General features: G+C 42.4%; 1 protein-coding gene across 2 annotated transcripts in view; it reads right to left on the bottom strand.

Annotated features, from left to right (window-relative positions):
- Positions 1-443: 443 nt before the first annotated feature.
- The window catches only part of cdc42se2 (CDC42 small effector 2), a 52,628-nt gene continuing 35,686 nt past the window's right edge, over positions 444-17,385 (bottom strand). The window contains exons 4-6 of one of the 2 annotated variants that reach the window (XM_079600189.1): positions 13,822-13,923; positions 9,719-9,838; positions 444-1,437 (exon numbers count right to left, since the gene is read on the bottom strand). In XM_079600189.1, the coding sequence (XP_079456315.1) occupies positions 9,737-9,838; positions 13,822-13,923 (204 nt within the window). In that variant the 3' untranslated portion in view covers positions 444-1,437; positions 9,719-9,736. The remainder of the gene's footprint in view (positions 1,438-9,718; positions 9,839-13,821; positions 13,924-17,385) is intronic. The other variant, XM_079600190.1, reaches the window with a different exon arrangement.

Below are 17,385 nucleotides of genomic sequence, written 5' to 3'. Positions count from 1 at the left end.
TGTATAAATATTTTGTATATATAAATACACACATGTGCATGTATATATTTAAGAAATATTTCCATGTATATACTGTATATAGATTTATATATAATTTATATTATATATAAATATAAATATTTTATATATAAATAACAAATTTTTCTTAAATATATACATGCACGTGTGTGTATTTATATATACAAAATATTTATACACAGTACACGCACATTTATTATGTAAACACAAACTTTTATTTTGGATGCGATTAATCGCGATTAATCGTTTAAAGGTGCTGTATGTAACTTTTTCACTCTACTAAAGCATAAAAATACCATAATATGTTTGCATGTATTGAGGAAACATGCTATGTTCACATACTCGTTCCTCTGAAAAACACTTCTACAACCAATTATGTTACTTTGAAATGTGCATTTCCAGGCTGGAATGTTTTTTATTGTTTTGGTCTGTGATACTGCACGTTGCCAATTTGCTAATTGTCATTGTCCATTGCACTCGTTCCTGTTCCGTGTGCTCAAATTGGCAACCCGTGTGAGCGCCGTCCAATCTGAGGAGCAGGTGGCGGGAGAAACGACGATCTCAGATATTTTATTCAACTGCAGTACCTATTTCGACCACTAGTTGTCATTCTTACATACTGCACCTTTAACTGCCCTATTTGCGAGCGAACGCAAACGCATTGAAATAAAGTATTTTCCCTCACATTTCACAATCCCCCATCACTCGGTCCAGATACAGGATCTCAGTGTGCATCTGAAAGGTTTAATCATGATCTACTGTACCATCTTCGATCGGGACGCTTCGGCCGCTGATGTTTCCTGAGCATATGTCTTGTTACCTCATCTATTAACCGCCCCTGTAACTGTAGCTACATCAATAAAGGGCACTAGAACTAAAATAGCTTTTTATACATTTAATCTGAACACTATCTATAGCTCTACATCAAGTCCGGGACGGTAACATGGACACTCATGCCTTTCAACATCAGTTATCATGAGAACAGAAAAAGCAAGAAATGCAAACATTGTAAACTGCAAAGTAACGATCACATTTCCTTACGAATGGCATTTGTTGAGCTCGTGTTAGCACACAAGTGGCACTGGTCAGTTTGTCAGCGCGTGACTGTCATACGAACATCGCTGTCGGCTCCGCGCTGAGGATTAATCCACAGATAAACGTCAGTCTGTACACGAGCACACAGAACAGGACAACCCAACGGTTCTGGTTCCAGAGCCACAGGTGTGTGTGATGAGAGCGGGGTTTACAGCGGCGCGCGGAGGGAAGCAGGACTGGCACTGGTCGGCATGCGAGCGTCTGTGATGAGGCGTGTGGCGTCCCTCTTCACCACTGGCCCCGTGTTTGCTGGGTAATGAGGTGAGGAGTGGCCGTCGAGGACACGTGGAGAGAAGCTGGAGCAGGAGTCACTCATCACTGAACCTGAGGAAGGAGATATCACACACACGTCAGCATCAGAACTGGGTTTATATACACAGCGCTGCAGGGATGACACTCCTGTAGGGCCCTATCTTGCACCCAGCGGTGCAGTGAAAAGAGGAGGTTTGAACGCAAACGTTCCCTGGTGATATTTAGCAGTTTCAGGAAACAATTACGCCACAGATCAGGAGAAACCTCGTCTAAAGTCAGTGGCGTGTTATTCAGATGATATTTTAAGGGCGCATGCTTGGCCATAATGTAGAGTGTGCACAACACACACACTTTGCTTCTCTCATCTACACAGACATAGCAGTTCATATTTTTGCAAACCTTACATAATTACAAGGAAAAATATTACCACACGAGGGAAATCAGTGTGGTGTCCATGAAGATGTGAAGAAATAGGCATAAATCTAGCAACACATTTACCCAAATTATTCAGGCTAAATGACGGATCAAACCTGTTTGATCAATAGTGGCGAGACACATCGGTGTATAAGAACACCTGACAAAGTGGGTTATTCGTCAAGATCCAGGAAACAAAATTCTGAAGACTGCGAAATCACCGTTACCATCATGTAAGTTGCATCCGCCATGGAAGAAGCGCGCCGGCTCTTAAAGGGAATGTGAGAGGACGCTCTGATTGGTTTACTGCACGTTACGCCCAAACCACACCTATGAGTAATGAAGCGACTTCAGACCAACACATTTTAGATTTGCGTCGGGCGCAGAATCTAAAAATCCCGAGATCCGCCCACAAAGTTACTTGCGTTTCGCGTTTGATTCTTGCGTTTCAGATCGTTAAAATAAGGCCCTATATCTTGTCGTTGTAAGCGTGCGGTTTCGAGTTCGCTTCCGCTCGCGTGAGTTGTTTTGTGTGCGGAGCCGTGGTGTTTGGATCTAGTTTGGTTTCGGGATTCGGACATTCATGCTCCAGGTGTTTGTCGTCTGTTGTGAGAGTTAACTAATATTTATACGCTCTTGTTTTGTTGTGTGAGCTAGTGGTTTCGAGATCGCGCGCGGTTACGCTCTTCTGTCCGTGTGCGTGTTGTGTTCGCTCGTGTTTTTCATCAGCCACATGCTTTCATGTTCTCTGTAGAGATGTGCACGAATATTACAATTTTAAAATATTCGATCTGTAATTATTAAATAATCTGTTGTTGTTTTTTCCACGATTTAGCACTGCTTGAGCTTAATACTTTTGGTCTCTTTATATTTTTTGTTTACATGTTAGGCTAAATGTTTTCAACTAAAAGAAAACCTTAAGATATATAGCAAGCTTGTTGTGTATTATTGCCTAATGTAAGCTTGTTCAGAAATGGTGACAAAAACTTTAAAAAAAAATGTATATTCAATTTTTATGAACCTGAATATTCGAATACAATATTTGTGAAAAATGCCCATCTCTAGTTCCCTGTGGATATACAGTCGGCTTTTCCTGAGCTCTTCGTGTCATGTTTTGTATGAGCACTAGGGTTATAACTTTTTGACTATTTTTCAAATAAAAGATTTCTTGTATCATAACTTTGCTTAAAAACTATTTAAAAAAAAAAGCCCTAATTCCACTGAGTTTAAAAAAAGGTCACCCCAGATTAAAAATTGGAACAACCATATAACAAACATTACTGTTTATAAGTAGCACTTCCTAAAACTTTCTAAGACTGTTGAGAACTTTCTGGAACAATCCAAATCTTGGTATACATTATATATATATATATATAGAGAGAGAGAGAGCTTTATGAGCAAACGACTTGATACTTTTTGATACTTGTTTTAGTAGCTTACTATACTGCCTTATAGAAGAACAAGGACCAATAATCTAGTGAGATTTCAGCAATCACATAGAAGAAGTGCGCCTTTAGAAGAATCTTCACTAGAAGAAAAGTGCAGAATGCCACTCCAAATGCAAATGATTGGACGCTACCAGTTTCTTTGAGCAGAAATCAAAGGAAGAAAGGAGTGAATATTGGAAATTTCCCATAAAAATCACAAAATAAATTTAATTCCAGTTCAAATTTCCATAAAAAAGATTGTTATATGGTCCCACATTCACTTGGGGAGACCATTTTTTTAAACTCCGTATGTTTTTTATCTGTAAAAAAAGCTGCAGTCCTTAACTTTTTTTTAGTATAACATTTATAACTGTATACAGGGTGCGATTTGTGAAAAAAACAGAGGGGGGGATGTTTTGAAACATTTTTATTCATAAAAATAAATCATGAGAACATGAACTTCGTAACTGCATTTGCAGGAATTGTAAAATCTTTTTTCTTATTAACTGAAGTAGCCTAACGCAATATTTTTACTCTTATAGCTTATCTTTCCCCACACATATGAACTGTGATCATGCAATAACGTTAACTTTACATCGCGATGCTGAGCTACAGTGAAATTATAGAAAAGACATGATCTGTGTTAGCAATTTGCCTCATTCGCCTCAAACTGGACGCGCGAATGAGGTTCGCGTCTACCGCACCGCGCTAAACCCCGCGCCGCAGGACCTCTAGACGCACGTTACATTGACTTAGCATTGAAATCACTCGCGCCAGACGCTCATGAGTGATTTTAAAATAAAATTGACTTTAATCAAACCACGGATCCGTTAAAGTAATGTGATCCGTCTCGCCACTAGTGTAGTAGGACTATGATCACTTTGAGGCGGGGATAAAAATAATTAAGCAGAGGCAGGGATACATTGACCAGAAAGGGGGAAATCCCACGCATCCCCCCCGGCAAATCGCACCCTGACTGTATATATGTGACGTAGAGGCAGAGACGTGCGGATCCATTTGCAGATATTTATTTAAGATGAAGATAAACAGAGAATAAACAGGCAGGACCTCAAATGCAGACAAGGGTAATCCAGAATCGAAGTCAAACAGGCAGGGTTCAGAGGCAGGCAGCAAAGGTTCATAAAACGAGTTCAGAGTCCAAGTTCAAACACACGAGATCAAATCCAAGCACAGAGAAAACAAGGGTCACAAACTGAGACAGAGGTTGGGTAAAACAATACTTCACAAATGACAGAGAACAGAACAGTCCAGATAAAGGGTAGCTGAGGGTGCACAGGTGAGACTGGTCAAATCATAATGGGCTGATTAGGGAATAACGAGCAAGGAGGATGATGGGAAATGAAGTCCTAGTATGCAGGAGAGAGGGATCTAGTGAAACCAGGAGGAGGCGTTGTCGTGCGTTCCGTGACAGAGCCCCCCCCCTGCGAGCGGCTCCGGAAGCGAGGACCTGGTCGACGACGGGGTCTTCCACGGGGTCTTGGAGCAGGTAGGTCTGGGTGGTCCTGGTGGAATGCAGCAGTTAATGTGGGATCCAATATGTCCTGAGACCTGACCCAGGAGCGCTCCTCGGGACCGTACCCCTCCCAGTCAATGAGATATTGCAGAACCCCGCCGTGACGTCTGGAGCTCAGGATCTCTCGCACCCGGAAAGCCTCCGTGCCGTCCACTTCAATGGGGGGAGTCTGAATAGCAGCGACCTCCTCCCGGTTCCTCTCACTCCTGGGGGCAACAGCGGGTCTGAGAAGGGATACATGAAAGGTGGGTGAGATTTTGTACTGAGCAGGGAGTGACAAACGAAAAGAAACAGGAGTTATCTGACGGAGTATTTTGAATGGTCCAATGAAACGAGGAGAAAGCTTCTTGCATGGTAGCTTGAGACGAAGATCTCGAGCGGAAAGCCACACCCACTGGCCAGGTCGGTATCTGGGACCCTCACGCCTCCTCCGATCCGCCTGATGTTGATAACGGCGAACGGCGCGCTGTAAATGGACGTGCGCAGCATCCCAAGTAGCCTCGCTGCGCCGAAGCCAGGCATCTACCGCGGGGAGGTCGGAAGGCTCCCCGGCCCACGGGAAGAGGGGAGGTTGGAAACCTAGAACACATCGAAAGGGTGTTAAACCAGTGGCAGGCTTTATCAGAGAATTCTGGGCATATTCTGCCCAGGCCAGAAAACGACTCCAATCCTGCTGATTCTGGTGGCAGTAAGTTCTCAGGAAACGAATCAGGTCCTGGTTAAGGCGTTCAACCTGCCCATTGGCCTGAGGATGGTAACCAGAGGTTAAACTGACATTGATGTTTAGCTTTGCACATAATTCTCTCCAGACCCGGGAAGTAAATTGAGAACCGCGGTCAGTCACAATGTCTTCGGGCAAGCCAAACAAACGGAAAACCTGATTGAATAAAGCCTCTGCAGTTTGTAAGGCTGTGGGCAGGCCGGTTAAGGGAATGAAACGACAGGACTTAGAGAAACGATCCACCACGGAGAGAATGGTTGTGAATCCTTGAGATGGAGGGAGATCCGTTACAAAATCCACGGCGATGTGAGACCAGGGACGTTGTGGTACTGACAGAGGTTGCAGCAATCCTGCGGGCTTGAGATGGGAGGTTTTCACAGTATTACAGACAGAGCATTGGTGAACAAATTTGATAACGTCAGACTGAAGAGAAGCCCACCAAAAGCGGTTTGAGACCAGCTGAATGGTTGCGGCAATACCTGGATGACCTGCGCTGGGAGTGCAGTGAACCCACTGAAGCACACGGTGGCGGAGATCTGGTGGAACAAAGAGACGATCAGCAGGACATTCTGGTGGAGCGGGATGACGACTCAGTGCAGTGGTGATTTCGGAGATAATGTCCCATTGAACGGGAGCCACGATGAGTGCAGTGGGTATAATAGGTTCAGGCTTGGTTTCGCTGGCTGGATCATCGAATTGGCGGGAGAGGGCGTCAGCCTTGATGTTCTGGGAGCCTGGTCTGTAAGTAATCCTGAAATCAAATCTTGAGAAAAACAGTGACCAGCGAGCCTGGCGGGAATTGAGACGTTTGGCTGACCTGATATACTCCAGATTCCTATGATCCGTGAGCACTGTGAATGGTTGACGGGTTCCCTCCAGCCAGTGTCTCCACTCCTCAAAGGCGGTCTTCATGGCCAGAAGCTCGCGGTCACCCACGTCATAATTTCTTTCTGCAGAATTGAGTTTGCGAGAATAGAAAGCACAAGGAAACATCTTAGCTGGCTCACCATGCCGTTGTGACAACACCGCCCCCACACCTGTGCTAGATGCATCCACCTCCACGATGAATTCCTTTTCTGGATCAGGATGATGGAGAATGGGAGCAGACGTGAACCGTTCCTTGAGTTGAGCAAAGGCCTCAGTACAAACCGATGTCCACTTGAAACATTTACCTCCTCCTTGAAGCAGGGATGTGAGAGGAGCTGCAATCACACTGAAGTTGCGGATGAATCTGCGGTAAAAGTTAGAAAAACCCAGGAAGCGCCGTAGATCTTTAACCGAGGCTGGCTGGGGCCAGTTAGTCACTGCTCTGACCTTGTTGTCATCCATAAGGACACCGTCCGCACTGATGACATAGCCCAGGAAGGAGATGCGTGTCTGATGAAATTCGCACTTGGAAAGCTTGGCATAGAGTTGATTCTCAATCAGACGCCTGAGAACTGCACGAACATCCTGGACATGCTCTTCAAGGGAATCAGAGAAAATCAGAATGTCATCAATGTACACAATAACTTTACGATGCAACATGTCCCGGAAAGTCTCGTTAACAAATGCCTGGAAAACGGAAGGACTATTGGACAGGCCGAAAGGCATTACCCTGTATTCATAGTGCCCGGATGTAGTCGAAAACGCCGTCTTCCATTCATCTCCACTCCGTATGCGAATCAAGTTGTACGCATTCCTTAGATCCAGCTTGGTGAAATAGCGAGCAGTGCGGAGCGTCTCCAAAGCTGCTGGAACTAGAGGAAGAGGGTAGCGATACTTGACTGTTACCTCGTTAAGACCACGATAATCTATGCACGGCCGAAGACCCCCGTCCTTCTTCTTGACGAAAAAGAATCCAGCGGAGGCCGGAGATGTCGAGGTAGTGATGAAACCCTTTGCCAGCTGTTCGTCAATGTATGCCTTCATGGCCTCTGTCTCGGGTTGTGACAGTGGGTAAACTCTTCCGCGTGGAATTACAGCCCCTGGTAAAAACTCAATAGCACAGTCACCAGCGCGATGAGCAGGAAGTTGGGAAGCCTCAGTTTCGCTAAAAGCCAGGGCGAGATCATGATATACAGTTGGAATTTTCAGAAAATCCACTCCCTTAAGGGAAGCGTTGTGAAGTTCAGTACCTTGGACAGCAGCACTGCAATTTGACTGGCAGAATTCAGACCAACGGGATATTTTCCCCTCAGACCATGAAATTTGGGGATTATGTCTCTCCAGCCATGGAAGTCCTAGAATTACTGGATGTCCGGGTGAGTGAATTGTGAAGAATTGGATGGTTTCAGTGTGTTGTTTCCCGAAGCCTAGCGTGAGGGGTTGGGTGATGTAGTGAACCTCTCCAGACCCTAGAGGGTGTCCATCCAGGGCTTCTACAGTGACACCGGACTCACATGCGAGAAGGGAAACACAATGAGTTCTGGCAAAAGATAGATCGATAAAATTTCCGGCAGCTCCCGAATCAATCAAGGCTTTTGTGTTTATATTTTGACCATTAATCCTTAGGAAACTCTCCACAGTAAATAGTTTAGAAGAGGAATTAGAACTCACCGCAGTTGAATTTTTGAGGGCTGGATTAACCGGACAGGTGGCCCGCAGATGTCCTGCTTCTCCACAGTACATACAGAGATGATTACGGCGTCTCCTCTCCCGTTCCGCGGTGGAGAGGCGTGTGTAGCCAATCTGCATAGGTTCCGACTCCACACTGGGGAGAGTACGCTCAAGAGGACTGGATCTAAGAGGCGTGAGTCGGGCGCGTAACAAGTTGTCCAGGCGGATAGCAAGCTCCATAATTTGACTTAGTGTTTCACCGTCGTCGCGACACGCTAGTTCTCCTTGGAGGTTCGGGTTCAGTCCCTTACGATAAATGAGCTTGAGGGGTTCCTCCGTCCATCCAGTTTGGGCAGCCAGGGTACGGAAAGAGAGCGTGTAGTCCGCTGCGGTCGAATTCCCCTGGCATAACGTGAGCAGCAGTTCACCTGGATCCTTTCCTCCCGCTGAGTGCTCGAAAACCTCTCTAAATTGAGTCAGAAATTCGTTATAAGATGGGAAAGAGAGCTGACCGCCATACCAGAGTGCGGTGGCCCATTCCAGAGCTCGACCCGTGAGTAGAGAACATATGAAGGACACGCGACTTCCATCAGTGGAGTAGAACTGTGGCTGCTGGTCAAAACACAAACTGCACTGCAACAGGAATCCCTTACAAGCAGAAGGTGAGCCATCAAATTTCTCAGGGTGCGATAATTTGGGTTGAAAGGAGTGGTTACTCACGACTGGTGGTGCGAGGGGATGAGAAGGTTGATTCACAGTTGCGTCTGGCTGCGATAGGGATTGAACAGTTCTTGCGAGCTTCTCTGTGAGACCGGTTAATTTTACCAGCTGTTGCTGATGAGCAGTGAGAACATTAGCTTGATTAGATACCTCGGAGGTAAGTCGATTGAGTTCTGCTGGATCCTGATGCGGTGAAGTATTCTGTGACGTAGAGGCAGAGACGTGCGGATCCATTTGCAGATATTTATTTAAGATGAAGATAAACAGAGAATAAACAGGCAGGACCTCAAATGCAGACAAGGGTAATCCAGAATCGAAGTCAAACAGGCAGGGTTCAGAGGCAGGCAGCAAAGGTTCATAAAACGAGTTCAGAGTCCAAGTTCAAACACACGAGATCAAATCCAAGCACAGAGAAAACAAGGGTCACAAACTGAGACAGAGGTTGGGTAAAACAATACTTCACAAATGACAGAGAACAGAACAGTCCAGATAAAGGGTAGCTGAGGGTGCACAGGTGAGACTGGTCAAATCATAATGGGCTGATTAGGGAATAACGAGCAAGGAGGATGATGGGAAATGAAGTCCTAGTATGCAGGAGAGAGGGATCTAGTGAAACCAGGAGGAGGCGTTGTCGTGCGTTCCGTGACAATATAATAAGCGAGTACATCACGAATCCATTTTCAAAAACGTGTTTTTGTCTTAGTATCCAGTACCTGCGTGACTCAGACATAAACACAGAAGGAGATCCGGCCACAATGTTCTTCCACAAGACACATGCAGTTCTGTTTATTAACCACTAGAGCGCCAAAAGTTACGGACTGCAGCTTTAACCAAAAGTCCATCGATTAATGACATCATGTCCTGTTTTTGGTTTGTTTAGATGTCTTTGGTCTGTGTTACGTTCATTTTTTAGTCGCAAACATGGCAAGTGTGAAAACACACATAGATTCCAGATCAAAAACACCCCACAATTATCTGCAACAAGGCACTTAAACTCACCCCTGCCAGCAACACGCATTATCCTGCTTTTGTGTCCACCAGCTGCATCTGCACGTTCACAGACATGGCCTCTCCTTCGTACCCTCCTTTAGACTGCATCTGGTTCTGGATTGAGTTCACCTGGACACAGGATTAAAGCAAAATCAACTCAGACTCGCTTAGAGCCAGTCATTATGACACCGGAGAAGTCTAGGGCTGAGTCCGGCACACTCGCTCAGTGGATTAGGGAATGAAGGTATAGTCTAGATGAAGCCTCGACCAGGAGTGTCCAATCCTGATATTGATATGCAGGTCCATTGATAAATCATCAAAATGAAGTAGAAACATAATTATATTATTAAAAAGATTATATAAAAAAGCCTTACATAATTTAAAGGGCACCTATTATTCATGTAGTGTGTAACAGATCTAAGTGAACAAAAAAATCCTGCAAAGTTTGAAATATGAAAGTGCACCGTATAGAAAGTTATTGTCTTTCAAAAGTAAGAATCGACTCGGAGTCATTTTTATGAATCGTTAGAAGACCGAAGCTTTTTCTCTGACTAGATGACGTCAACTTGTAAAGTTATTTGAATACGATACGCCCACTTATTGCGCTCCAAGGCCAGCAGGGAAAACATCAGGGCGACGAGACGCTGTTCTGAAGTGCGACTCAAAAGCAAACCTTTTTCATCTGCCCAAGGAGGAGCATTTGAAGACTAAGTGGCTACAATTCATATATACAACTATACCACAGAAGTATAGTCCGAGCCTTGTGCTTTGTTCGCGCCATTTTGAAGACGATTGCTTTACCAACTTAAATGCACTCAAACTTGGATTCGCGAGCCGGCTGATATTGAAGGAAGGTTCAGTTCCAAGTGTATTTGCATCAGCTTCCTCCTCCGTATCACAACCTGTAAGTGTTATTAATAATTGTTGCTTTTATGTTTTATGTAGCATGCTTAATAATTATTTAGTTTGTTGTGTATGCACCGTTTAGCTTCTAGGTCTTCAATGACAATTGTATTGAGATATGTGAAGTGTTTGTCGTTGTTTTCGGAGTTGTCTAAAGAATAGAGTAATAACTGTAACGTAACTGCATTTTTTTTTTTTTTTACGTTATGTTTATGCATCGGGCTAATTCAAACAAAGACTGATTGTGCTTTTACAATATGAACTCATGGGCTATGCTCGCTAACATAACATTACATTCTTTATCTTATTTTTAGTTTTTTACTACAAACTACAAAGCAGTGGACTATAATCATTATTATAATATGATTTAATTGATAAAAGCATCATTGTACTCCGTGTTAAACAATAAGTATTATCTCTGTAAACACTGCTGGGTCATCTGACCAATCAACGCAGATTAGCGTCGCGCAAAGGAGGGGTTTGGAAAAATGAGTCGTTGAACGAATCATTTGGGAGTCGGTGAGCAAATCAGGTAAAAATAAATGCATATTATACGAAAACAAAAGTGTTTTTTGTCATTGCATGCATGTAAAACTGTTGTTGGGGACTCCCACAACAACATTAGGAACATTTTAAATGTCATAATAGGTGCCCTTTAAATATTTGTACAACTCAGTATTATTTGAGTGTTGATTATTGAACAGATTGACTATTAATTAAACTTTAATTCTGTTTTTTGGCCAAGTGCATCCTGCATTTTTCATTTCAGAGCATCATTAGTATAAATGTACAGTAATATGTTTAAAAAAATGGTAACACTTTACAATAAGGTTCATTTATTAAACATTATTTAATGTATTAACTAACATTAACAATACATTTGTTACAGTATTTATGAATCTTTGTTAATGTTAGTTAATATGAATAAAGCTGTTCATTGTTTGTTCATGTTAGTTCACAGTGCATCAACTCATGTTAACAAGATTTTAATAAAGTATTAGTAAATGTCGAAATTATCATTAACAAAGATGAATAAATGCTGTATAAGTGCAGTTCATTATTAGTTAACGTTAACTAATGTTAACTAATGAACCTTATTGTAAAGTGTTACCAAAAAAATGACAGTTCATTTCTTATAGGGTTTCATGCAAGTCAGAAATGTGATTTAATCTGCATATTAACCTGACACATTACATTAAAGAAATGAAATAAGTAATTTTTGGTTAGATAAAGTATAAATACAGTAGATCTTGAAATCAAATATGCGGGTTACTATTTTCTGTCAGTGTATGTTTTAGTGTGCAGGATGTTTACTTTCCCCATTAAATATCTCCTGCTTGGCAGCCGGTATTTCAGCGTTTCCCCTTAGCTTTACGAAGGCATCATTTATGGCGTTTGTAATGCAGCAGGTCTATACACTCAATACATGAAACTCACTGTCCAACAGACGGCTGCTTTCAAATGCTCATGTGCGCTAGTGAAGTGCACTCGCGGAAAGCGGCTGTGTGTGACTCTGCACTTGCATCTCAAAATGCTTTTATGACGCAAAATTTATGTAAACACAGTCAGTTATGTCTTATAGTCCCCCCGTGGTGGAAATCTATTTTTAAATGTTGTTTATATGTCTATGTGGTGTTTTTAATCTGCTTTAAGACAAACCATGTGTAAGTTCATAAGTCGACAGCATTGCTGAGTATTTTCTGCTTAAAACTGCAGTGAACCAAAGACAGTCTCAAAAACACGGTTTGAAATCGCTGGTGTTTCTGACGTCACACACTACCTTGTAACCAATCAGATCAACGTGCGAGCTCGTAATCACGACTTCAGAAGTGGGATGTTTCCGATAGCAGGGGAATCTGCAGGAAGACACTGTAGTCCTCCAGGAACAGGTTTATGTGGAAGCTTGTTCCAGCCACAGAATAAAACATTTCAAAAGATAATTGCGACTTTTTATCTCACAATTGCGAGTATACAACTCGCAATTCTGACTTTACTTCTTAGAATTGCGAGATATAAAGTCAGAATTGTGAGTTTATATCACTCAATTGACCCTTCGCTAAGCCCCGCCCTCCTTAGTTACTGTTGCTACGCCTGACAAGCTTTCGCGCCTGGCACGTCATTTACAGTGTGTATGCACCGGTGTCAGACATTCCCAAGGAGATAATTAGTCATTTTTGGCGAACAGGTGAAATATCTGAGAGAGCAAGACAGAAGGGACTACAGTTTGCATTCGAGGGATATATCCAAGACATAATATGCAACCGATTATAGAATAATTTCAACAAAATTTAAGCTAAAGCCTAACTAGGCTTAACGTTAGTCCCAGCGCAAGCAGCAGCCGCCTCATTCGCCGACCATTCAAATGGGAAACACACATTGAGGAACAGCTGTTCATGCACAGCAGGGTCATTGAAATGTGGAAATAATCTAACAGTTATAAATCAAACAGCTTATCCATAAATATTATGGAATAACACTAACACCGGGAGAGCCGCGATCGGATTGGGGTGAAGGTACTCAGGGGTAGGCCGTCGATAAGTATGTCAGTGAGCCTCCGTCTTGCCTTTAATCGTCTTATTTTATGTTCAAAAATATGCATTATGAACAAAGAACCGTCATTATTTCCAAGCAATAGGTGTTTGTGTTAATCCTGTGGACATTAGTTGTGAATGGGGCGTCCCACACTGCTTGATCCACGCCAGCATTTCTCCCCTCGGCTTTTAGGTTTCGGGAAGGGAAAAAATCCCCCCCCCGTCCAAAATTTTTAGGATATCAGATTTGCACAATCCATACGCACAACGCTTCGGCATGTTCCCCTCGCTCAAAAGCTTGCCAGACCTCCCGCGCCTAGTTACGGTTGCTAAGCCACGATTGGCCAGTGGCGGTTTTCGGGCGTGGCTTAGCGAAGGGTCAATTGTGAGAGAAAAAAGTCGCATTATCTTTTCAAATGTTTTATTCTGTGGCTGAAACCAGCTTCCATAGCTTTGCTCCCACTGCAGTGCATCTTACGTCCCCGCTTTCTGACTGCTATTTCCATACGGAGACCATCAAAACATCCATGTCCAAAACATCCACATCCATGTACTTCAGAAAGAGAAAAGCACAAGACTTGCCGCCCTGCAATGTTGTTGGTACACTGAGATCTATTGTAGTGTCAGTCAGAAATGGACATCTGAATTACAGTAAGATGATATTGTCTCTGTACTTACAGAGTTCATGCCACTGAAGATATCTCCAGATCCTACGTGGGCCGTGTGGACAAAATTGGTTGGTTCGCCGATCATACTGCGATCTATACGTCTCCGCCTCTTCTGCAGAGTGAAAAACAAACAATTCAAGATTACATTGACCATGTGTGAAGGACTCGATGCATGCGTGTTGCTCAATAAAATCCTAAATTAATCTGTTCATCATATAAAATGTTAGATTCATATGGATTACATTTATAATATTAATTATAACATTGTATACATATATACTTATATCCTGGGACGTTTGGATTTTCTGCACGAGAGCGCCCTCCGGCTTCCAGTATGAATGAAACATGCATTACACCAGAGTGTTTAGCACATAGACGTACATAATAAAGGCTAGATGTCTCGTCCGCGCTGCTGGCCAATGGAGGTCGACGTCCGCACCTGGCGGCCATCTTGCCACAGTCAGCTCGCTCACTCGTAACATTGTGTTTTAATGGTGCATGTACTTTTTAAATAACCATAACTTGCTAAATTTTCAACCGATTTTCAAACGGGTTGGTTTGTTATAAACGTCAGAGATGTAGTTATGACACTGCATACTTATGAATAATTATAATTATGTATTTCAAGCATGCAGAATTATAGCCACGTTAATAACGTTTCTAAGAAACCAAACCATTTGTAAATCCGTCAAGATTTCAGCGAGATAAGAGTATGTGTGTTCGTCAGATCACTCACCTTACAACAGGAACCACAGAGCCCGCCAGAAAGCTTGCCTGTGACAAGATGGCCGCCGGTGATGACGTTAGAGACTCCGCCGTAAGACATCTAGCCTTTATTATGTATATCTATGCTTTAGACCATAGACCAGGGACGTGCAGAGAGTTCCTCAGGGGCAGGGGCTCAAATATAAAAAGGGGCATATATATATAAAAAGGGGCATATATATATATATATATATATATATATATATATATATATATAAAAAAAAAAATATATATATATATATGTGTGTGTGTGTGCTTTGCATCACAAAAATAAATTATATTTTTAAAGTATATTAAAATAGAAAACCATTATTTTAAATTGTAGTTTTTTTCTGTATTTTTGATCAAATAAATGCAGGCTTAAAGCGCATAAGGGACTTCTTTAAAAAAAAATAGTAATGTGTGTGTGCAAAAATAAAGTCACCATTTCGCGTGTTGTTGTCAGGCACTGCAGCCTACACTTGACATAATAGGCCTGCAGTAGGCCTGGGCTTCATTTAACAAACTATATGATAGTTTCATTACTGCTACTTTTGGTGCTGGTTTGTAGTCAATTAACATCCATTAGTTCAACGACGGAGATTCAGATCACTTCAATGTAAATTCGTCTGTCCATGTAATTTTCAAATTATTTAGGCCTATTTATAAATGACCGTCCAATGATATTTGAACTTCTTGTGCCAGATGACGATTGGTCGGTGTATTATGCATGACAAACAGGCTTCAGCGAATTAAGTAATATTTTAAAATATGTGTTATGCGGATTTTTAATTGAATCGACACGCAACCTTTTATTATAAAAAATAATAATAATAAATAAATAAAAAGCTTCTTTTTTTTTCTGCCGTCGAGCCATACTCACTGAAAGACGCTCGACAGCATCGGTTCCCAAGCAGACTGTGTGGGATACCTACGTGTACACTAGTACATTTTCATTATAAAAACGCATAACTTTTGCTACGGTTATGCCTGCCGCCCACACACTACTCCGGAGTTTTAGACCCTCGAAAACGGAGACCGTCAATCAAGACCGAAGCAAGACACATACTATATAGAACGTACTTTTTTAACGGTCGAGAAGTACGTTCTAATTTAAATGTAGTACCTACTCGCATAGTACGCGATTTCGGACGCAGCCACGCACAACTTGACGCAAGTGACGCAACCCATAGCAACGCGTTATAGCAACGACACCTCAGACTGACAGAAACGTAAAAATAAACGTGAATTTAGGCTACTTTAGTCTTGTACACATTGTCATGTAAATTATAAGCAAATGCATTTTGTTTTATTGACCACAATATTATCAATTATATTTGTTTGAGAAGGGCACTTTTGATTAATTTTGAAAAAGGGCAGGGGCTCGAGCACCCAAAGCCCCCCCCCTCTGCACGTGCCTGCCATAGACTGTAAAAAAAGATGGACTTCATTCTCCCCTTCAGTCTCTTCCATTGGTGAAAATGTTTTTGCCTGCCGTGTCTCGCCTTAAATCCAAAACATCTCAGTTTAAGTTCTCTGTTGCCTTTCCTAATAGTAATATTCACACGATAAGGATATAGATGGAGTCTATTAATTTAAAATGTTTCTTCATGACCCCTCCTGATGTGGAACCACTCTGTGTTTTTCTGTAATGTAGATCTTCTCACTATTGCTTCACACAAATGATAAACAACATTATTGCAAAGGTCTTCTGCTGAACTTCATATATAAGGGCGGTTAATCTTAAATCCGTGTGTAATTTAAGAAGATGGGTGCTTATTAAAATTAGGTCAAATTTCCCCCGGAGCAAAGATTATGTGTCCTAATTACGAGCTGTCATCTGTGTAATATAGACATATCAGGCTAATATATATCCAGGATTGAATGAGGACTTGGATTTACCTTTTTTTTATGTTATTTTTTTATTTTTGCCATTGATATTTGAAGTAGTGTTGGAGTATGGAAATAAAAAGTATTGGTGACTGTTAAATGCTGTGAAGAGATGTTGGTCACATGACACTTATAACTAATCAGATGATCCTGCTTTCACCTGTGGCTGAGTTAGTGCTGCTCTCCCTGAGGAAGGCATGCTGGGCCGAAACGCATTCGAGAGGTTTTAATGGTTTCGTATGTAGGCATCTGATGATAATAAAAGCCTTTACATTTGAAAGAGTGCTAAGGTCATCCTAAAGTTTTCTTCAGGGGCTTTTGCACCGGAGGAACCTTGTCATAGCGCCAAGAACTATTGGCGGAAGTTCCCGTTTTTGGCGAGTTCGCAGGAAATCGGGACGATTTTAGCTCTAGGAACTGCTTTTGGAGGAACTAATTTACTCCTACTTCATGTGACGTCATGATTGACAGCTCCTCTAAACGAAGTACCGTAGTCACTTAGGCACCAACGGCCTGTTTTGGGGGATTTTCGGGAGGAGATTGGAGCTTCAGCTTTAATTTCCACATTTCCATAACTGCTTATTTCACACCGACATGATGAGTTGTTCTGCAGTAACTGGGAGTGAGGACAGGGCCTTGATATCGGCTTTGCTCACTACTGCGCAGACTCGGGTCCCAAATCTGCGCAAGATATCAGTGGCGTTTTAGGACTTTGGTGGCTTTAGTTTTAGTTTTCACCAATAGAAGAGAATGAAGGGGCGTCGTCCATCTTTTTTTACAGTCTATGGTTTAAACCAGCACTATAGGAACTACAGTGACGTTAGTAACGCTGATTGGCCGAACACACGCGAAACACCAGCACCCGCCAAAAAAGCTGTGTAAACACACAGATTACAGCCTATATATTTACTCCAGAAACTAACTCTACGTCATGGACAAC

The sequence above is a fragment of the Phoxinus phoxinus genome (assembly GCF_949152265.1).
Source record: "Phoxinus phoxinus genome assembly, chromosome: 23".
NCBI lineage: Eukaryota > Metazoa > Chordata > Actinopteri > Cypriniformes > Leuciscidae > Phoxinus > Phoxinus phoxinus.
The sequence above is the reverse complement of the archived record's forward strand: the minus strand, read 5'-3'. Positions and strand labels throughout refer to the sequence as shown.